We start from the raw sequence: 22,789 nt of genomic DNA on the forward strand, positions 1-22,789 counted from the left end.
GTACAATTCCCTGACTCACCCCCCACTCCCACACCATCTCCCAGTACTGTTGGTTTTGTCCCCACCTGTCCCAATTCTTCTGTCCCCAGCAAGCCCCCCCCTTGCACTCCCATGTCCCTACACCTCAATTCCTTTCTCCTCCCCTGTACCTCACACCCTGCTCCTTCCACACCCCCAGCCCTGTACCCTGGGCCCTCAATTGACCCCAGATCAGTGTTTTTGGGTCTCCCCCCACCTCAAAGTGATCTCCTTGGAAGCCCTGAATTCCCATCCCTCTGCCTGCACCCTGCTCCCTGCACCCATTTCCCCCCACAGCCCCACAAGGTCCAGTCCGGACCCAGCCTTTGTTCTCCTTTCCAGGCACTCCTGGAAGGAACCCAAGATGATCTGCAGGAGGTGAGTGGGCTGCTGGCATTGCAGGGCATCCCCTCATGGAATTGGGGGGCAGTGGTGTCCCCCCATCCCTTGCTGGCACTGGGGACATCCCAGTGACCAGTGAGGTCTCCTGGTGTCTCTACAGTTGGATTTAGACAATGTCGCGGTCCTGGAGACGCCTCTGGTAGGTACCACAAGTTCTGCCGGTACCAGACCCTCCCCTTGCATGGCCACCACAGCCTAGGCCATCCCAGTCTGTCCCAGCACAGCCCAGTGCACCCTTCCTGACAGCCCAGACAATGCCCTGCCCCAGGGCTCCTCCCCAGGGAAGCTTTTGCCCAGGGCCCTGCTGCATTCCATCCCTGTCACCCCAGGACCCCCTGGATGAGCCAGGACGCAGCCCCTGACCCAGCTGTGCCTCTTGGCCAGGAGCCCAGTGCTTCTGGGCAGCAGCACAGCAGCTCCTGCACCCCATTGCTGCCACAGCCCCTTCCCCAAGGTCCCCTGCTCTCCCCTGCCTCCCAGTGCAGCCCGGTGCCTCCAGTGTGTCTCTAACGCTGTCTTTATTCGCAGTCCACTCTGCGTTAAGTATTGAAGCAGGTGTGTTGTTTTCTGGGGCAGCAGGACCTGCCTGACCCATGAAGAGGTGAGCTGTGCCTGCAGGGACAGGGTGGGGACAAGGCCCCTCTCACATCCCAGTGGAAACAGAGGGCTGATGTTTTGGCCTTTGTGTTTTAGGATTCCAAGTGGTGCTGACATCTGTGTCCTGTCCTCCTCCGGTGGCAAGAGGAGATGATCGATCCTGGAGGATCCCTCTGAGCCCAGGGCCATTTCCCCTGAATAATCAAAAAACCCTGTCAGCAAAGCTGAGTTCTGCATTTATGTCTCTCTGTATTTACGTCTCCGTGCGTTGGTCCTTGTGTCTGGATTTCCGCTCTCCCGCTCTCTCCCGGTGTGCAGGGGAGCTCGGCCTAGGTTCTGGTCGCTTCATGCCAGGCTCTGCTGCCCCTACACCATCCCCCCGCCCAGGTTGTTTGCTGTGGGTTGTGTGGGGTCTGGTGGTGGCAGTTTGAGTGGGTGGGTGAGTGGGTGGGTGGGTGTGCAGGCAGAGCCAAGAGCAGATGCTGGCTGTGATCACCACTGTGGTGTTGTGGGTCCAATACAAAAAAAGTTTACAAAATATATTTCCGAAGGAGTTTCTTTCTTCAATGTAGAAATGTGCCGATTAAAAAAAAACTAAACCAGTTTATTTTTGTCAAAAATATATTTATTGATGTTGAAATTTGGTTTCTGGGTTGGATGGGGCTGCTGGGTCTACCCGGTTCTGTGGTGTTATGGGACTCTGGGGTTTCCCCATGGCTGGGGTGGAAGAAGGATGCCAGGTCTACTTGATCCGGATGTTCCTCGGGGCCCAGGTGTGCCCGGCTCGGGAGGGTGGTACTGGCCGGCTGCAAGGTCTGCCCGGTCCCTGGGTCAGGTGCGGCTGCAGCCATACCCAGAGATGTGAGGGTGGCAACACTGTGGTGCCCAGACCTAATGAGAACTGCTCTGCCCAGCTCTGGTGGGACTAGGACCAGTTTCAGAGTGGGCAAGGAGACCGGCTGTCACAGATGCTAACCAAGGGCTTGCTGGTTTTCTCTGCCTCCAGTTACTCCATTGAGGGAGCCGCTGCCACTGGCACCGCCCTGGGCAAGCCTCACAGCAGAACTGGCGCAGGGCATTGCCCTGGAAGAGGGGCAGGGAAAATGTCCTGGCTATGAGCAGCAGAGCAGAGAGAAACCCACTGGCCCAGGCAGCTGCTGCTGTGTGGGCACAAGCTCTGCTGGCCAGGAGGGTACCAGAGTGACCACAAGGCTTTGCAGATGGAGACAGAGCAGACATAGGTCATGATGGGGAGAAGAGAATATTCTGCTCCAAGGCAGAGGAAGAGGAACATTACCTGTGCAGCCCATTCCCCTAAGGAGATATCCCTGGTGTCCCGGAGTGTCTTAGGCTGAAATGCAAGATGTAATCAGAAGTATTTATTCTATCATCATTGGTTGAAATCAGGTGAGCCAGTCTTCTTTATCTCTTCCAGACCCATCTCTCATAACTCTGGAAGGGATATTCTCTGTTAATGGGCCACCTGCTAAAATCAGGTGAGGCAGTTTTCTTTATCTCTTCCTGACCCAATCCTCCCCCCAGGGAGGTATCTTCTGTTAATGGGCCACTGAGTCTCACTGCATGACTGATAAAAATTACATCATCCCATTGGGAGATGCTCTGCCCAGGAGGAGGAGCCAAGAATTCCTATCTGGATATAATCTGAAATTTGGAATATGACAGGCAGCCTTTTCCACTGGATTCCCAGGGGAAGACCAGGCCCATCTATACTACCACTGGATCTTCAGAGGAAAACTACACCCTTCTACAGGATCACTGCTCCAACAGAACCACATCTGTCACTTCAGGAGGACTGCAGCCACCATTTAATAGGACTGCTATCAACACTGTGACCCAAGAGGGTGTCAGGTCATATTCTGGCTCTGGCAGCGTTGTTTTGTATTACTGCATTTTTATTTTTATTTTTCCTAATAAATGGCTGTTATTCCTATTGCCATATCTTTGCCTGAGAGCCCTTTAATTTCAAAACTATAATAATTCAGAGAGAGGGGGTTTGCATTTTCCATTTCAAGAGAGGCTCCTGCTTTCCTCAGCAGAAACCTGTCTTTTCAAACTGAGACATTCCCACAGCGTACTCCTGGAAAAGCTGTTGCCCACGGCTTGGACAGGAGCACTCTGTGATGGGTTCAGAACTGGCTGGGTGGCCTAGCCCAGAGAGTGGTGCTGAATGGTGCTGCATCCAGCTGGCAGCCAGGCACCAGTGGTGTCCCTCAGGGCTCTGTACTGGGGCCAGTTCTGTTCAATATCTTTACTGATGACATGGATGAGGGTGTTAAGTCTACCATTAGTCAGTTTGTAGGTGACGCTAAGGGGGGAGTGTGTATCAAGCTATTGGAAGGTGGGAGGTCTGTGCAAAGAGACCTGGAATGGTTGGATGGATGGGCAGAGTCCAGGAAAGTGATGTTTAACCAGTCCAAGTGCCAAGTCCTGCATTTTGGCCACAATAACCCCCCTACAATGTTCCAAGCTGGGGACAGTGTGGCTGGACAGTGCTCAGGTAGAAAGGGCCCTGGGGGTGCTGGTGACAGCCGGTTGAACATGAGCCATCAGTGTGCCCCGGTGGCCATAAGGCCAATGGCATCCTGGCCTGGATCAGGAATGGTGTGGCCAGCAGGAGCAGGGAGCTCATTCTGCCCCTGTACCGGGCACTGCTGAGGCTGCACCTTGAGTGCTGTGTCCAGTTCTGGGCCCTCAGTTTAGGAAGGACGTTGAGATGCTGGAGCACATCCAGAGGAGGGCAATAAGGCTGGTGAGGGGTTTGGAACAGAAGCCCTGTGAGGAACGACTGAGGGACATGGGGGTGTTTAGCCTGGAGAAAAAGGAGACTCAGAGGTGACCTTCCCACTCTCACCAGCTGCCTGAAAAGGTGGTTGTAGTCATGTGGGTGTTGGTCTCTTTCTCCAAGCAACAACTCACAGAATGGGAGGACACAGTCTCAAGATGCACCAAGGGAAATTTAGGTTGATGTTACAAAAAGTTTTTTTCCTGAAAGAGTGATAAAGTACTGGAATTGTCTTCCCAGGGAGGTGGTGGAGTCACCATCTCTGGATATGTTTAAAAATGACTGGATGTAGCACTCAGTGCCGTGGATTTAGTTGAGGTAGTGCTAGGGTATGGGTTGGACTTCATGATCATAAAAATCTCGTCCAACCTAGTGATTCTGTCTGTGAAAGTATTGTTGGAATCACCAGCCAATGATGTCCAGATATAAAGTGAAACAAATTTAAGGTACGAGCTGCATGGCTTCTGTCCCAAAACCTGGCCCACGGGTTTGTAATGGGCAAAGATCATCAAGTGGTCAGGGGCTCCACTAGCAATCTAATACTTCCTCTCCGTAATTTGTGACAAACTAAAATTCTAGACCTGTAAAATGGGGCCGTTGGTACGCTTATTCCAGGTATCAACCTGCACCCAGGCCAGCCTTTCTGACTGGGTAGACCTGGGATCCAGAAATTTGAAATTAGACCCCTTGTACACATGTTGTCTGCAAATTTACCATCTGCCCCCTTAGATTTGGTGGAAAATGAAATCAAACTGGTGACATAGGAATTTTATAACTAGGGAGTGTTTGAAACGAATGAATGTGTTCACTTGTCCACAAGTTGGGAGAATTTGACCAGGCTGCCAGAGGTGTACGAACATCTTACACCTCATCGAAGTGTGGGAAAAGACAGCTGTCTCCAGAGGACCAATGAGCTGTTGGTACTTAACAACAGGGAAAAAAGTGGTGAGCATGAGAGAGAAAGCACAATGGAAACATCACCTCCTCAGCTGGAGAACAACATGCTGGCAATATCCCCACCCACACCAGGAACCATGTTAATCAGATGCCTTAGGGCATTCCAACAGTGATGATTCCTGACAAAAATCCACCATGTCCAGGCTGTGGAACCTGTATGGACTGTGTGTTGGGCTTAACTGAACACCTGAAAAGAGCCTACAGCAAAAGGAAGACTTGTTTTCGATCTGCTAAGTACCGGAGGAAAAATAGTAACTAACACAGTATTGCATGTCATCTTCTAAATGCAGGACAACAGCTGAAATAGCTGCAACAGGGTAGTGGATGTGCGAGCCATGGGGATGGTACTTCAAAACAAAAATCGGTCTGGAACAACACAAAAGATTGGTACATCCAATTGTCAGAAATCGGGAAAGGATTGTTGCTTCCCATGCAAAGGAGACCTCCACCTGCTTGAGGAGCTCACAAAAGGTGTTGGACCAAGGAGGAAGAACATCTACTGATCAGGTTAGAAGCTCTGTTTCAGGGAAACAAAAGCATCAATAAACTCATAGCTGAACACATTCCATCCAAGACAGCAAAGCAAATTCCTGACAAAAGGAGACCGTTGCCCAGAGAACCAGCGGTGGGTATGAGAACAGAACCTGGCATGAGTGATTGTCCAGAAAATTCAGAGGAACAGCTGGGGAACATCAACTAGCAAAAGGAGGGGTAGCTCAGGCCCATTATCAGAGAACTCCTGGTGAATGGCTTTCAGCTGGGAAACTCAACACCTTCCCGAGGGCATTCAAGCAGTTACTTAATGGCCAGGAGATGACATCACTGGTCAATGAGTCAGTGCAGGACTGCTTCTGATGCCTGCATATGGTAAGCCAGATAAGAACATCAGCCACAGATAAGAACAAAATAGGGACCCAAGAAAGAAACTTGAGGTCGCCAGAAGTGGATCATGAAGAGAGCAATCAAGAGAGGTTATTAGCTGTGCTTCTAGCACCTATTCCATCTAAATAGGGGGAAATTAGCCAAGATTATTCTGGATGATGTTGAATGTTTGTCCAGTGACATTCCACCCAGCAAAGTTTATTCAGAAGTTAAAGCCTGATGGAAAACACTAAGAGCCTTGGGAATTTCCAAATTAAAGGGAAAGCCAACAACTGCACTTTCAGGGACTTAATTACAGCTAAAGAAATTGAGAGAATGTGCGAGAAATGAGCAGAACCTCAGCTCCTGGTCCAGATGGGATCACCCTAAAGGACATCAAGAAGATGGACCCTGAATTCTCCTGGATCATGGAGATATTCAACCTTTGGTTAACATCAGGTAAAATCCCAGGTATGGTGAGGGGATGCAGGGCTGTTAATGCCAAAGTCAACCAAATCAGAACATTCAAAGGATATTAATAACTGGAGACCCATCAAGATTGGTTCTGTCTTCTGTTCTCCAGAATGACAGCAAGGCTGACTAAGGTATGCCCCCCTCAATCCAAGGCTTTATAAGAGCAGGGGGATGCTCTGAAAATTTGATACTCCTGCAAACAATAATTTGACCTGCCAAAAGAGAACACAGACTGCTGGGTGTCGTACTTGTGGACATCGCTAAGGCTTTTGACACCGTGAGCCACCAGCACATTTTCTACATGGTCTGCAGCAAAGGGAAGTGGACTCCCATGTTGTTAGCTTGGTGAGTAATACGGATGAGAATATATATCATCATGTTAAAACTTCTTCAGAAAACTGACACTCCAAAAAAACATTCATCATCCCCAGACTAATGTACTTGGCAGACCACATGGATGCAAAATCAGGGCTCCTTGAATCCCCTGACCTACAGATTCGATCAACTGTCAAGGAATGGCTACACTTAACACCATGCATGTGTAATGTCAAACTGCATCACACGAACATGGTGTTAAGTGTAGCCAAGGATGGAGGGTTTGGGTATCACGAAGTTGATGGGACTCAATCCAAGTACACAGGCTTGAAAATTACATGGACTTGTCCAATGTTCGGATGATGCCTTAAGATTGATCCTGAAAGAAGAATGCTTAGGTCAAGTATATAGGAAATTATGGATGAGAGCTGGAGGAGACCAAGAAAAGATCCTGTCAATATGGAAGCCTAAACCTAGATAGAACTGCTGGATGGTGCTGGTGATGATACAATGTCAGAATGGAAAGCAGCTACTCCAAAAACTCAGTATCCACAAGCATGTAACTGGAGGAAACAGGAATTTAGGAAATGGAAACAGCTGGTATCCCAAGGCTGTGCTATTACAGACTTTAAGAAGGATAATATCAGCAATTTCTGGATCTCGAGATACAGAGGCACACCTCACAGAGAACTAGTAACAGCACTGCAGCTGTGGGCCAATGTCTACACAAGGGAATTCCTGGCAAGAGGAAGACAAGATCAAAGCGTCAAAAGCTGCAGACACTGCAAGCCTGAAAATGAAACATGCTCCCACATCATTAGAAACTGTCCAACAACACAAAAGGCTAGGATTAAAAGACACAACTACATCTGTGACATATTAATCAACAAAGCTAAAAAGGACACTGCTTCAAGAGCCACATTGTGAGGGAACACAACAGTGAACTACGTAGCAGATCTGATCTTTGTAAGAGAAAAACAGGCAGTCTGGTGGATGTGACAATTGGATATGAACGCACTGACACATCTTTACAAGAAGCTGTAACCCAAAAGGTGAGTTTTGCACAGCCTGGTTTTTGGCAGCAGGGGGGCCACAAAGATGGCTCCTGTAGGAAGCTGCTGAAAGCGTCGACCATGTCCAGCAGAGATAATCCTTAATGGCTCTGAGGAGGGACATGCTGCTGGCCAAAACTGGGCCAATGAGAGAGGCTGGGAATGCCTCTGTGATGACATATTTAAGAGAGAAAGCAAAAAAAAATCACAGGTTTTTGTATCTAGTTAAAGAAGAGAAGGAGGTAAGAACATGCGAGGGAAAACAAGGTCAGTGGAGAAGGAGGGGGAGGTGGCGCTCCAGGCTCCAGAGCCGAGACTCCTCTGCAGGCCTACCAAAACCCCTGTCTGTGTGGATTCCATGGCCTGGCACATCAGATCCACAGAGGTACAAAGCTTTAGTAGATACCATTGCACAGTGTACACTGACGCCACCAAGGCACAAGAGTGCAGAACCTATTGGATCTCTGGAGTGACAGGGGGATGCCAGGAGTTGTCTGTAATAGAGACTGAGGTGAGCTTAACAGGGGACAGATGGAAAAAGCACCCCACTGTGACTGGCCCAGAGGCCCCGTGTACCCTAGGCATCAACTACCTCAGGAAAAGGTACTTCAAGATTTGAAAGGGTATCAATGGGCTTTTGGTTTAGCTACAGTGAATGCAGAGAAGATCAAACAGTTATCCACCCTGCCTGGCCTCTCAGAAGATCCCTTCATTGTAGGATTGCTGCAGGTGCAAGACCTGTAAGTACCAATTGCTACCAGGACAGTGCACTGGTGGCAGTATCACACAAACCAAGACTCTGTAACTCCTATCCAAGAACTAACTCGACAACTGGAGAGCCAAGGAGTAATCAGCAGAACCAGCTCACCCTTCAACAGCCCCATCATGGCCAGTGAGGTGTTACAGTACAAGCTGGCTTGTACTGGGCAATTAATTTGGCTATAAAGAAACTCAGCTTGGTTCCATAAACAAGTCCCTGGCTGAGCTATGATTCTCCACTGAGGAGGATCAAAACAATGGACCGATAGATAAGGCCATCAAAATTGCAATAGCTCAGGTGGACCTAGACTGGGAAAGAAAGGGTGAGCTATTTACAGCCCAATGGGCCCATGAAACATCAGGGCATCTTGGAAGGGATGCAACACATAGATGAGGCCTTGATCAAGGGGTGGATCTGACCATGGAGTCCATCAGTGTGAAACAATGCACTGCCATCAAGCAAGCCACACGAGTGAAGCATCTTTGGAGTGGAGGGCAGTGGCTGGGTTTCCAGAATGGTGAAGCCTGGCAAACTGATTACATTGGGCCATTGCCACCAACATGCCAAGGCAAGAGTTATATCCTCATCATGATGGAGACTACAACTGGCTGGTTGGAAACACACCCAGTAAACCATCCCACTGCCCAAAACAATTTCAGGTCTTGAAAGACACATTTTGTGGTGACATGGAACCCCAGCTAGAATTGAGTCAGGCAGTAGGACTCATTTTCACAACAATCTTACAAACTCCTGGGCAAAGATGCATGGCTCTAAGTGGATATATCACATTCCCTACCACCCACAGGTCTCTGGGAAGATTAAAAGATAAAATGGGCTGCTAAAAACTATGTTCAGGGTATCAGGTAATGAGACATGGAAGCACTGGGATGCAAACTTGGCAGAAGCCACTTGGCTAGTCAACACTAGGGGATCTGCTTACCGCCCTGGTCCCACCTAAACCAAGCCCTTAGACACTGTGGAAGGAGACAAGGTTCCTGCATTACACATAGGGAAGTGGCTGGGGAAGCCAGTGTGGATTTCTTCCCCCATGGGAAAAGACAAACCCATTTGTGGGATCGTCTTTGCCCGAGGACCTGGGTGTACTTGGTGGGTGATTCGGGAGGATGGGGAGACCTGGTGTGTACTTCAAGGAGATTTAACCTTGGGGTAAGAATAACCTACAGCATAAGTTGTATGTTACGGGAAGTAAAGTAGCAGGAGGGAAGAATGGACATGGAAGAATGAATTTTGGCAAGGAGCAAGAAAAAGATTATGATGAACAGAGACAATGCCAGTGCCCAATAGTACACCATCAGGTGTACTATTTCCCCTGTCCTGACCTCACCCTCTGGTGGAATGGAGATCATCGGGAAGGATATGAAAGGACAGGTGATAGTAGCTAATAAAATGTATGCTTGGTATAGAGAAGGCTTAAGGATTCTAGCAATGAGAGTATATAGACTATATGGGATCCAAGCGTGACACAAATTGTACGGAATTGGGGTGGAGACTGTACTGGGTCTGACCAAGGTCAAGATCACTGGCCTTCCAGTGCCGTATTTTGCACTAGTAACTGGATGGGTGTTCAGAACAGACCAGTGTTTTGGCTACTGCCGAGCAGCGCTGCCCCTCTGACATTCCTTCCCCCACCAAAGGGGATGGGAGTGGGCAAGATCCTGGGAGGGGACACAACCAGTCCAGCTGACCCAAATTAGCCAAAAGGATATTCCATACCACATGATATCAGCTCAGGAGAGAGAGATCCTAAGCTAAGGGAGAGAGAAGGAAGGGGGGTACTCGTGAGTTTTCAACATCTGCTGTCCAGAGGAACTCATGTGTGCTGAATGCCTGCTTCCCAGGAAGTGTCCGAACATCACCGCTGATGGGAAGCAGAGACTGACTTTTCATTCTCTTTAGCTGCTGCAAGCACAAATCTCTGCTTATTTCTTTCTTTTACTGTAATAAAATGGCCTTAGTTCACCCTGCTGGTTTTGCTCCATCTTATTCTCTGCCCTGTCCCATTGGGAAAGGGAGTGACAGACCGACTGAGTGCACACTTGCCACCCAGCCAGGGTCAACCCAATACAGTCAGGAAATATCAACATCTTCCCAAACAAATACAGGACCTCACCAATGCAGCATGTATCAGGTTTGCAGACTTTCCCACTGGACTTTCCCAAGTGGTTCTATGGAAACAGTGAGCTCCTACAGGACCTAGGTCTCTCCAAAAGAAGGCAGGGGAAGACTGCTGTGCTGCTGGTCTCCAGAATGCTCTTTACCTCAGTAGATATTGTTCAGATGTTTGGAAGCAAGGCTAGCTTGGCTGCGTAGAGTTATTATCGTTTATGCAAATTTTAAAAAACCACAAAAAGTTAAAAGCTGGATGGCACATAAGGACAGTGGCAATGACACAATTCTTCCAAGGATGCAGCATTGTGTTTCATCTACATTGGAGGCTAAATTCTACTGATTTGGACCAAGGTGGATGGGACACCAATACTTAACCCAGAAAAAGAACATATAAAAATAAATGCTCAATAAATAGCCAAATGCCTCATCATCTATTTAGTGACGTGAATAAATAAATGAATGAACAAGATTGCCACAGTCCCGACCTACTATCCAGTGAAACCACAGCCAAGGGAGCAGGTTTGGCAGAATCAGCAGGGGAAGAAGACCTTGTTGAGCCTGGTGCACTCTCAACAGTGTGGGATGACCCCCCGCTGGCGTCCCAGCTGCCAGTGAAATAGCACTACTGTGATCGTTTTGGTGAGCAGACCTGGTCTCCCGGGTAGAGGAGGGAAGGCCTCCCATGCTGGCAGCAGGCACACCATGTCTGAGACCCCAGTGGGTAGACCTGGCCTTCCGTGCCCAGACTCTGCATGCTGGGGACACAGGGTACACCTGGTCCCCTGCTCCAGTGGGGTGACACGGCCTCCCATTCCAGCGGAGGGCAGACCTGCTCCCTGGGACAGGACTTGGCCAGTGGGGACACGAGTGTTTCCTGGGCCCGGGTTCGTTCGGGTGCTGTCCCTGATGACTCAGTGCCTGAGCAGCTCCCAGTGAGCTCTGCCACACGTTCCTCCCCCCACCCTCACCTCCCTGAACCACCACCACCGCACTCCAGTCCCTGGTGATAGCAGAGTTGTCTCCAGCCTGCTCGGAAGGAGAGAGATCACAAACAGGCACAGGACATCCACGGTGACATCCCAGAGCTCTTACATCTTCCAAAGACTTGCAAGGTCACAGGCAGTCACTGGTGTCCACGAGGACAACAGAGGTGTCTTGACATGCTAAGGGACCCATTTGGCACAGGCACTCGCTGAGGTTCTGTGGTGACATCCCAGAGGTCTCCAAGCCCCTAAAGAACACTGAGGTCATGTCCAATCCCAAGGGTTCCATGGGGACATCCCAGGAGTCCCCTGTTTGCTAAACTGCACTGACCTCACACGCTGTCACAAGGTCTCAGTGGCAACATCCCGAGTGTCTCCATGCTGCTAAAGAGCTGTAATGTCACAGGCACTCACAGGCTCTGCAGTGACATTCCAATGTGTCCAAGGTTGCAAAAGAACCATAAGGTCACACGCTGTTAGAGGAACTCCACAGGGACATCCCAGGGGGCTCCAGGCTGCTAAAGAAGTGCTTTGTCACAGCCACTCAGAGGGGATCCATCGTGACAAGCCAGTGGCCGCTGCGCTCCTAAAGAGCACTGAGGTCACAGGCAATGACAGCAGCTCTGTGCTGACATCCCCTGTGTTTCTGCACTGCTAAAGAACTCTGATGTCACCGGCACTGACAATGGTTCCACAGCGACATCCCAGGTTTCTCTAAACTGCTAAAGAGCACTCAGCTCAAAGGCCCTCCTAAGGCTTCCATCCTCACATCCTACAGGGATCCAGGTTTCTAAAGAGCCCTGAGCTCACCTGCACTCACACGGCTTCCATGATGACATTCCAGGGCTCTCTGGGCCTTCTAGGGAGCCAGGAGGTCACTGGCAGAGACAGGCACTCCATGCTCACAGTCTAGAAGACTGGGCTGCTAAAGAGACGGCAGGAGCAGTCACAGGCACTCCGTGGTGACACCCCAAGGCTCTTCAATCTTCCTCCTCTCTCAGTCACCCTCAGCACCGCCACTGCCCCTCCCCTGCGCCTCCCCACGTCCCACCGCTCCCGGGGAGGGAAGGAGGGAGGGAGTCTTTAGGAGCCGCCGGGCTTCCTGACCCGGCCCCGGCCCCGTCCCCAGACTGGCAGCAGCGAGAGATCTCTGAGCCCGGGGCTTGCGTCTCTAACACCGCCGTGCTCCCACCCCGTCTCCCGCCTTCGTTTCTGAATCGCTCCCTCGCCCCGCTGCGCTCCTGCTCGGCCCCGCCGCGGGCTGAAGGAGAAGCGGGAGAGCCGTGGGACAAACGCCATAAAACAAGACTCCCAGCGACCCACCCAGAAGTCTCCTTGGCCAAGACACCGCGCAGCCGCCGGCAGCACCCGCAGCCCGTGCCCAGCCTGGCCCGTGCCCGGCTCCCCTGCCCGCCCCACACGCTCGCTGCCCCGCGCAGCCGCCTCCTCTCCGGCCGCCGCCAGCCGCGCCTGAGGGCCCGGGCGGCGGCGGGAAAAGCCTTTCCCGTGGTGCTCTGCGCCACCGCCCGGCCGAGCGGGGACGGCCCTGAGGGGCGGCGCGGGGAGCGACGTAACAGCCTCTCCCAGCGAGAAGGGAGAAAAGGAATCGAAAGGAAAACGCGGCGTGGGGGCGGTGGGAAAGGGAAACGAACAATTACCGCACTCCCCTCTGCACTCCTGCCCGCACCTCCGCCTGCCGCGCCGAAAAATAAAACAGCCCGGCATGCGGATCCGGTGACACCCAGCGCTGCACCACGTGACCCCGCAGGTGGCACCGCCCACATCCGACCCTTGCCCTGTCCCCAGGATCGGTTCCATGGCGGTGGCCACGGCGCTAGGTTCCCTGGGTGCGGTCGCCCTGGGCACCTTTGTGGTGGCCGTGCTGCTGCGGTGGCTCTGGGATGCGCTGGTGGCTGTCATCCGATTCCGGGCCACTTGTCGCCAGCTGAACAAGTTCCCCATCCCGCCCTGGCGCAATTGGTTGCTGGGACACACCGGCATGGTGAGAGGACAGGGGGTGACACCTGCGGAGACAGGGGTGGAGGCACCTGCAAAGGAACAATTGGGTGGTGGCACCTGTGAGGGGACCGAAGGAATGGGGTGGTGGCACTTGGGGGGATGGTGAGGACGGTGTGGGGGCACCTGCAAAGGGAAAGTGAGGACAGGGTGTTGGCACCTGCAAGAGGAAAGTGGGGCAGAAACAAGTGTCCCCAAGGCTGGCAGTGTCCTGAGGACACACACGTCCCTGAGCCTATCTGTGCCCCCAATGGCACACGTGTCCTGTTTTCCCCAGGGCCAGAGCACGGAGGAAGGCCTACAGCAGGTGGACACCTTGGTGGCCCAGTACCGTCATGGCTGCCTCTGGTGGGGACTTCCCTGGCTGCCTGTGCTGCGCCTCTTCCACCCCAGCACCCTCCGGCCACTCCTCAGTGCCTCAGGTAGGACATGGGACATCAGACGGGTCCCCAGGGCCACCCATGGGTGTCACCACACCTGGCACAGAGACCTGGCAGTGCCCAGGCAGTGGCCACCAACCCAAGCCCACAGGTCCCCAGAGGTGTCACCATTGGCAGGCCAAATGCCGCCCCCATAGTGGCCACCAACCTGTCCTTGAGGTTCCCCAAGGCCACCCAAACGTGTCACCATGTTCAGCCTCTGGTTGTCCCCCAACCCTCATCCTTTGGTGGCCATGGGTGCTGGGAGAAGGTCCCCACCTGATGGTTAATGGGTGCAGACAGGGTGGGGCCACCCCCAGTGTCCCCACGCAGGGAACCTGATGGCACCCCAGTGAATCCCTGCCCACCCCATCCTTGTATCCTGCAGCTTTCGTGGCCCCCAAGGACAAAATTTTCTACGGCTTCCTCAAGCCCTGGCTGGGTGAGTGGGGGAGGTTAGGATGGGGACAGCACCCAGGGGTGCCCCGTGAATGGAGTTGGGTGTCACAGGGGTGGGGAGAGCACCCCTGGGTGGCCCCCCAGGATGGATCCTGGTGTGTCGCATGGGACAGGGGCGGTGGACGACAGGGACATCATCCTTGGGTGTCCCCAGATGGATCTCTGTGTGTCACAGGGGACAGGGGTGGTGAGGGACAGGGACAACCCCCTGGGTGCCCTCAGCGGACCCCAGTGTCCTCTCCCCAGGAGAGGGGCTGCTGCTGAGTGATGGGCAGCGCTGGGCGCGGCACCGGCGACTCCTGACGCCTGCCTTCCATGGGGATGTGCTCCGGAATTACCTGAGAATCTTCAACCAGAGCACCCGCGTGCTGCTCGTGAGAGATCCCAGATGGGCATGAGTCTCCACCTGCACCCCAAATCCTGAGTGCTGCACCCCAAATTCTGACCTGCATCCCAAACCCTGAGTCCTGCACCCAAAATTCTGTCCTGCACCCACTGCTGCATCCTGAGTCCTGTTCTGTACCCAAATTCTTTACTGTCCCATACCCCAAACTCAAAGCTGCCCCCAAACCTCAACTCCATCCCTCGTTCATCACCACATTCCTGTTCTACACCCTCTCCCCAACTCCTCCCCCTCTCCCACCCCCCAATTTATCCCCTGTCCCCTGTCCCTGATTCCCTCCCCAACCCAGCCCTTCCCCGCAGGCCAAGTGGGCGGCAGCAGCAGAGGCAGCTGGTGGGGGGCCAGTGGAGTTGGAGGTGCTGCAGCCCCTGAGCCTCCTCACCCTGGACACACTCCAGAAGTGCATCTTCAGCCACGAGAGCCACTGCCAGGAGTGAGTGTCGCCTGTCCCCACTGTTCATCCTAGAGTGCCCTGGTGACCCTACCATTGTCCCTGCTGGCCATCCTGGTGGCTGTGCTGGCCCTGCCATAGTCCCCATTGGCCATCCTGTCCAATCACTCTCCCTGTTGATCATTCTAGTGGCCCCAATGGTCCTGCTATCATCCATGCTGGTGGCCACAGTGCAGTGTCCCCCCATTGTCCCTGGTACAGGCAGCCCAGTGAGTACATCCAGGCCATCCTGGAGCTGAGCTCGTTGGTGGTCCGGCGCCAATTCCAGCCACTTCTCCACCCCTGGTGGCTCTACAGCCTCTCCTCTGATGGCCGGCGCTTCGCCCGTGCCTGTGCCACTGTCCACGCTTTCACTGCTGATGTGGTGCAGCGCCGGCGCCAGGCACTCGCCTGCCTGGGCCACCAGGCCTGGCTGGATGGCCACCGGGGACGCAGCATGGACTTCATCGACCTCCTGCTGCTCACCAAGGTGGGGCTGAGGTGGTGGCCATGGGGACATGGAAGTGGTCAAGAGAGTGGTGGTGGCCATGGAAGGATTGGCCATAGAGGTCAGTAGGATGCTGGTGGCCATGGGGGGCTTGGGCCTAGACTGGTGGCCACAGGGGAACAGTGGTGGCCATGGGCAGCATTGACCATAGAGCTGGTGGCCAGTGGGATTGTGGTGCCATAGGGTGGTGGCCATGGATGGGATTTGGCCCCAGGTGGCCCACAGACTGGTGGCCCCAGTGGCCTGTGGCTCACCTTGCCCCTGCAGGACGAGAATGGCCGCACCCTGTCGGACGAGGACATCGCGGCTGAGGCTGACACCTTCATGTTTGAGGGTGAGCACGAGCTCCCAGGTGCCACTGGGGAGGAGCCACTCTAGTGTCCCCTCACTCACCCAGTGTCCCCACAGGCCATGACACCACGGCCAGTGGCCTGGCATGGCTCTTCTACAACCTGGCCGGCCATCCTGAGCACCAGGAGCGATGCCGCCAGGAGGTCCAGGAGCTCCTGGCTGGCCGGGACACTGCAGACATTGAATGGTGAGATGTCCCCAGGGCCACCCCGGCCATGTGGCTTGGGAGCATGGTGCCACCCCCGCTTGTCCCCAGGGAGGACCTGTCCCAGCTGCCCTTCACCACCATGTGCATCAAGGAGAGCCTGCGGCTGCACCCTCCTGTCACTGCTGTGTCCCGGCGCTGCACCGAGGACATCCCCCTGCGTGATGGCCGTGTCATCCCCAAGGGTATGGCATGGCCAGGGTGTCCCCAGTGTCACCACCCACCCTCATCTGCTGTCCCTAAAGTGGCCATTCCCATCCCACCAGGGGTCATCTGCCTGATGAGCATCTACGGGACCCACCACAACCCAGACCTCTGGCCCGAGCCTGAGGTAGGGCCACCCTCTGAGGTGTCCCTGTCACTATGGTGGTGACAGCTGTGTTCCCTCGGTGTGACTGCATCGGTGTCACCCCAGGTGTTCAATCCTCTGAGGTTCAGTCCGGAGAACAGCAAGGAACGGTCCCCGTCGTCATTCATCCCCTTCTCTGCTGGCCCCAGGTATGTGCTGGAGTGGGGACAGGAGTGTCCCCAAATGTCACCCCCGTCCCTGGCTGGGTTCACAGTGGGGTGACAGTGACAGTGGGGATGTGGTGGCAGGAACTGCATCGGGCAGAGCTTTGCCATGTCTGAGATGAAGGTGGCAGTGGCATTGACACTGTCCCGGTTCGTGCTGCGGAGAGACAATGCGAGGCCGCCCCCGCGCCGCAAGCCCGAGCTGATCCTGCGTGCCGAGGACGGGCTCTGGCTGCTGCTGGAGCCACTGGCGAGAGGGCCTGAGTGACACGGGTCACCAGGACATGGGGACATCCTGTAAAGCGGGTGTCACAGCCAGGGGAGGAGCAGGGAATAAATGGTAGCATGAAAGGGACAGTATCATGGTGGTGGTGGGAATGTGTTGTCCTTGGCCGTGGGACACTCCATTGCATGGACATGTCAACCCATGGACTTGTCCTCTAGGCCACTTGTGTTGCCATCCATGGCCATGTCCCCCATGTCCTCATCCATGGCCATAGAGCCCCATGTCACAATCTCTATCTGTGACACCCCCCCCCATGCCCTATATCACCATCCACAGCCATGTCCGCACCCATGTCCTTGTCCCTGTCCCCATCCCTGCCATGTCCCCCAATGTCACTATCCATGTCTTAGTTGAATGTCTTTATTTTACCCCAATGTTTGGGTGAAGGGATGAAGAAAAATGAAGGAAAATCAAAGCCAAAATAAAAGGATTTACGTGTCCATGCTGCTGAGTATCCGTGTCCCCGGGCGGGTAGAAAGGACCTTTTCTAGAGGGATTTCCACTCCACTGTCTTCAAAATCCTGGGTTTTTTGCCCCAGTCCATCACCATTTGCCTGTGGAAGATGCCTGTGGGCCAGAGAGAATTACAATCATGGAATGATTCAGGTTGGAAAAGACTTCCAACACAATCCAGTATTCCTTGATGCCACTCAAAGAAATGATAGGATGCAAAAGGTGAGACTTTTTGGGGTCGAAAGTGAAAAACTCTGCTGTCCCCTATGAAATTCTGATGTCTGTTTGCATCCCAATGGATTTTTCTCTGGCTGCGTCAAAGTGCTCAAGGGGAGCCAGGAAGATGTGGAGACCACCAGCCAGGTGTCTTCCCAACATGGATCACCAGGACCATGGATGACCAAGTCTCTGCACAGTGAGGGTCACTGTGGACCATCCAATGGTGGTCCTCCAATAGCGGATGGAGTTGAAGCAGCACTCAAAGCTCTTCCTGCACACAGGGCACTTGTAGGGCATCCCTTACTGCTGCCTCCCTTGGTGTTGGGTCACGGTAGAGTTCTGGGAGAAGCTCTTCCCACACTTGGGACACTGTCAGGGCCTCTCCCCCGTGTGGATCCGCTGGTGGGTGAGGAGGGTGGAGTTTTTCTTAAAGCCCTTCCTGCAGTCAGGGTAGCAGAAAGGCCTCTATTCTGTGTGAATCTGCTGATGCTTGAGGAGACGGTATCGACTCTGAAACCTCTCCCCACACTCAGAACACTCATAGGGCCTCTCCCCAGTGTGGATCCTCTGGTGGGCAATCAGATTGGAGTTCTGGCTGAAGCATTTCCCACATTCTGAGCACGTGTAGGGGCATTCCCCAGTGTGCATTGTCTGGTGGATGATCAGGTCAGAGCTGTCACGGAAGCCCTTCCCACATTCCCCACACACAAAGGGTCGTATCCCAGTGTGGATCATCTGGTGGCGGTTCAGATGGCTGCTATTCCTGAAGCCTTTCCCACATTCTCCACATTTATAGGGCCGTTCATCAGCATGGATCCTCTGGTGGAGTTTCAGGCTGGAGCTGAACCTGAAGCTCTTCCCACATTCCCCACACTCGTGGGGCCGTTCCCCGGTGTGGATCCGCTGGTGAGCAATCAGGTGGGAGCTGACGTTGAAGCTCTGTCCACACTCCCCACACTCATAGGGTCGTTCCCCGGTGTGAATCCTCTGGTGGACCATCAGGTCAGAGGTGTCTCTGAAGCTCTTCCCACATTTCCCACACTCATAGGGCCTTTCTCCAGTGTGGATCTTCTGGTGGCGGTACAGGTGGGAGCTGATCCTGAAGCTCTTCCCACATTCCCCACACTTGTGGGGCCGTTCCCCGGTATGCATCCTCTGGTGGATGAGCAGGTTGTAGCTCCTGCGGAAACTCTTCCCACATTCCAAGCACTGGTGGGGCTTCTTGCCATCATCAAGCTGCTCATTGACCACCACTTTAGAGCTCTGGCTGCCTTCCAGGCACAGGCTGGGTCTTTCCACCTCAGAGCATCCTGGGCTGCGTTTGCAGCCCCTCCTCGTGCGGCATCTCCGGGGCTTTTCCTCCCCATTGGCTTCCTGCGCCGTGGAGCTGCTCAAAACGGCCTCTTCCACCAGGTTCTGCCGCGGGCATTTGTCCTCCCTGCTCTCCATGCTCAGCTCCTGCTCTGGGGGAGGAAGGACAAGGACAGGATGGGATTTGCCTCTGTGCCACAGGCAAGGGCAAGGAGATCCCCCCAGGGCTGTGCTGCAGCCGGGGCTGTGCTGGGCTGGGAGATGGAGCAGCACAGAGGGGAAAGGGGCACTGACTTCCTCCTCACCTGCCAGGCTGTCCCAAGGCATCTTCCTCTTCCTTGCAGACTTCTCCTCTATTCAGATAAGGTTTGGAAATGGGAAATCCTGATTTGGGGGAAAAACAAGATGTGAGTGCATTGCCTTCGGAGGTCCCACTGGCCAAGTCCATCTCTAGAAGTCACCGGGTGTCTGGTGGCCAGAAATACCTCCAAAAAGCAAGAAGTCCAAAAACCTCTCCCAGGAGTTCCCTGTTTCCAGTGTCCTCACTTTGGGGTTATGGGGGTCCCTCATCTCAGAGCTGCTGGGGGGCCGTGGGTCCTGGGCATTCTCCCTCCCCTGGGTTCTGCTTACACATGCTGAGGGTCTTTTGGGGGTCCCAGGGGTGAAATTATGATGCTCGTATCCCCATTTGTCTGAAATAAATTTTGCACCTTTATAACACTGGTTCTGAGAACAAAGAGGGAGGAAGAAGAAGCACGGAGTTTGTTTTCAGAACCCCTTTCACTCCTCCACATTCCTGCTCTTCTGTTGTCTGCAGATGGACAGACAGCAGGGCAGAGCCCTCCTTTGCTTTTGGTTAGTTTTAGCTAGCAGAGGAAGAGAAGTTCCCTGGACTGTGGTTTTTGGTTTTCCTTTTCTTTGGACCTGTCTACACCTGCTCTGGACTGAACACCCAGAAGAGCACCAGGTGCTCACACCTGTGCCCCACTGGGGCTGGGCCGCGGCATTTCCAACACCAGAGAGACTGAGCAAGCCAAACTACAGCCCACGGAGGGATTCTGTGAGTTTGTCATCTCTTTTGGAGCAGCAAGGGGTTGTATTGTTGAATATTGTTTATTTTTGGGGCTGGTGAGTGCTTTGCCTGTTAAAGAAACAGTTTTTCCACTTCTCTCCAAGGAAATCTTTTTCCAGAACCAGATGAGAGAGGGGCCGCTTAAATTTGCTCTTCTAGAGGAAACACCTTTAGAGGTTTTTCTCCCAAAATTGCCCTAAACCAGGAAATTGGCGTGGGCTTTGAAGGTCCCGCTGGCCAAGTCCATTTCTAGAAGTCACTCAGTGTCTGGTGGCCAGAAAAACTTCCAAAACTCAAGAAGGAGACAAAAAAACCTCTCCCAGGCATTCCCTGTTCCCAGTGTCCTTATTTTGGGGTTTGGGGGTCCCTCTTCTCAGAGCTGCTGGGGGCCCATGGGTCCTGGGCATCCCCCCTCTCCCGGGTCCTGCTCAGGCATGCTGAGGGTCTTTTGGGGATCTCAGGGCTCATCCTCTCCTCATTCGAACGTGGCTCCCAGGTGTTCCAGGGTGCCCTTTCTCCAGCATCCCTGCACTCCAGGCACTCAGCGCTTCCCCTGCTCCCCGACAATACTTTCAGGGTCGGGGAGCCCTGCCCCACTCATCTCCCGGCTCCACCACCCATCCAGCCTGCCGGAGCTCCCCCGGCTCTGCTATCGCCCCTCTCCCCACGCCGGGGCTCCCCCCTTTCATCCCCCGGCTCTCCCGGGGATCCCCAAAACCCGTGTCGTGTCGTGTCCCGCCCCGCCGGCACCGGGCGATCGCCACGTGGGCCCCGCAAAATCCCCCCAGGGCCATTTGCGGCTCAGCTCTGCACTCCTGCGAGATCCAAAAATATCTCCTCATCGAATAATACAAAATACCTCTCCCAGCGACACCGAAATATATTTGGGACTCGACTCCGGAATCGGCAGGGCCTAAACCACAGCAAAATCCCCTTCTCCCCGCCAAAAAAACCCTCTCGGAGCTGCCGCGATCGACTCGGGGCGAGCTTCCCCCCGGCGCTCACCTGCGGGATGCGGGGCAATGCGATGCTGCCGGGCCCAGCCGAGCTGCGGGCTCGCCGTGGAACCCCGCAATGCTCCTTCCACTGCTGCCGCTCCTGCTCGACCTGCTCCCCTTCGTGCTCCTCCTGTTCCTGCTCCTCCCCTTCCCGTCTCCCTCCCCTTCCTCCCGCTCCTCCTCCGCTCCCTCGGCAGCTCCGAGTGGGTTTTTTTGGCGGGGAGAAGGGGATTTTGCTGTGGTTTAGGCCCTGCCGATTCCGGAGTCGAGTCCCAAATATATTTCGGTGTCGCTGGAAGAGGTATTTTGTATTATTCGATGAGGAGATATTTTTGGATCTCGCAGGAGTGCAGAGCTGAGCCGCAAATGGCCCTGGGGGGATTTTGCGGGGCCCACGTGGCGATCGCCCGGTGCCGGCGGGGCGGGACACGACACGACACGGGTTTTGGGGATCCCCGGGAGAGCCGGGGGATGAAAGGGGGGAGCCCCGGCGTGGGGAGAGGGGCGATAGCAGAGCCGGGGGAGCTCCGGCAGGCTGGATGGGTGGTGGAGCCGGGAGATGAGTGGGGCAGGGCTCCCCGACCCTGAAAGTATTGTCGGGGAGCAGGGGAAGCGCTGAGTGCCTGGAGTGCAGGGATGCTGGAGAAAGGGCACCCTGGAACACCTGGGAGCCACGTTTGAATTGATATAAAATTTATACCTTTAATTTTAAAGCAAGCAAGCAAGCAGCGCTGGGTGGCCGGGGAGTCGCTGCTCCACTCATGGCACACACCACTTACGAGTTTGGTAAAGTATATATACTGTTTTTAAACCCACAAAGCATTTTCTAATGTGCTTGGTTAGTCCAAATCAGCAAATAACAATAGGCTAGGATCAGGAATTTCATAATCTTTCCAGGTGGTCGTTGATTCCTATCCTTCTTGTGTTCGTCTGGAGGGAGGCCTTACACTGGTGTCTGCTACATCATTTTGTCAAGTGCATCAAGCTTTTTATTATACATAACTATTTAATTGCTTTGTTGCTCTTAGCTTTACCCCAACTTCCTCCATTTTATTCTAAGTATCAGTCGTCTTGCTACTTCATCTCTTTTACTCTACTATACTTCTTTGATTTTGATGCTTTATTTGGCTATTTGGTCAGAAAGTTTCACAACTTTTCTTTGTGTCTATTTTGGACACAGCAGATAGAAGCATTTGCTGATTCCATTGCCAATTGATGCAAATCACAGAAACATTTTTCACAATCCTTCCCCTTTATGTTATTGATTCATGTCTTTGCTTCAAATTGAGCTAATACTTTTTGGGTTGCAGTTTTTTGGTTCTGCTTTGCCTTGACTATCATAAGGGAGTGAGTTTCTTCTCCCGTGGTTGTTATTTTAGGGTTTATGGGCTTTGCTGAAATCTGCATTCCCTGGATCACTGAGTATATTAGCCTAATAAAGCATGGAACCATACATGGTATAAACAATAGACCTAATGCAGAACAAAGCAACATGAACCCTCATTTTTCCACCAGGCTCCTTCAAACAAATTATTCCACCAATTGTCAGTTAATATGGAATTCCATTTTTGCACTAGAACACGTGCAACTTGTTTAATTTCGCCTGCCCAATTTGTAATAGCTTCTCCATTATCATCAGTCTCTAAACAGCACTCAGACGTACTAAATTTTCCACAAAATGCCCTTCTTCAGCTAATAAATAATCTAGGACTAGCCTATTCTGATAATACTGCCACTCTGGTCTGGGTTAGTTGTCTAGCTACAAGCTTCAGTGCCTCTGATGTTTGATTAGAA

General features: G+C 53.4%; 2 protein-coding genes and 1 long non-coding RNA gene across 3 annotated transcripts; 1 reads left to right on the top strand and 2 right to left on the bottom strand.

The window, feature by feature from the left end:
- Positions 1–13,168: 13,168 nt before the first annotated feature.
- On the top strand, positions 13,169–16,924 carry LOC128938567 (cytochrome P450 4F4-like). The gene is made up of 12 exons (XM_054278883.1): positions 13,169–13,354; positions 13,646–13,790; positions 14,176–14,229; positions 14,493–14,620; positions 14,952–15,082; positions 15,302–15,569; positions 15,855–15,921; positions 15,996–16,125; positions 16,195–16,328; positions 16,410–16,474; positions 16,559–16,641; positions 16,741–16,924. The coding sequence occupies exons 1-12, from the start codon at positions 13,169–13,171 to the stop codon at positions 16,922–16,924; spliced, it is 1,575 nt and encodes a 524-aa protein (XP_054134858.1).
- A 375-nt stretch (positions 16,925–17,299) lies between these two features.
- LOC128938380 (zinc finger protein 239-like) lies at positions 17,300–18,877 on the bottom strand (the record flags this gene model as incomplete). The annotated part of the gene is made up of 1 exon (XM_054278563.1): positions 17,300–18,877. A coding segment is annotated over one exon (798 nt), but the record flags the coding sequence as incomplete, so codon positions are not given.
- On the bottom strand, positions 18,878–21,129 carry LOC128938576 (uncharacterized). Its single transcript, XR_008483173.1, has 3 exons — positions 21,003–21,129; positions 19,231–19,309; positions 18,878–19,077 (listed from the first exon to the last, which is right to left on the bottom strand). It is a non-coding gene; the product is annotated as an uncharacterized LOC128938576 (long non-coding RNA).
- Between the last annotated feature and the right edge of the window lie 1,660 nt (positions 21,130–22,789).

Source organism: Melozone crissalis, unplaced genomic scaffold (assembly GCF_028551555.1).
Source record: "Melozone crissalis strain CALT ecotype California unplaced genomic scaffold, PUWL_Pcris_2 ptg000026l_1, whole genome shotgun sequence".
NCBI lineage: Eukaryota > Metazoa > Chordata > Aves > Passeriformes > Passerellidae > Melozone > Melozone crissalis.

What these genes read in the sequence shown, in the direction of transcription:
- LOC128938567 (XM_054278883.1), top strand. Translation starts at nt 13,169, where the DNA reads ATGGCGGTGGCCACGGCGCTAGGTTCCCTGGGTGCGGTCGCCCTGGGC. An exon ending in CACGAGAGCCACTGCCAGGA is followed by an intron (nt 15,083 to 15,301) that starts GTGAGTGTCGCC and finishes TCCCTGGTACAG; the next exon opens with GCAGCCCAGTGAGTACATCC. An exon ending in TGGCCGTGTCATCCCCAAGG is followed by an intron (nt 16,329 to 16,409) that starts GTATGGCATGGC and finishes CCATCCCACCAG; the next exon opens with GGGTCATCTGCCTGATGAGC.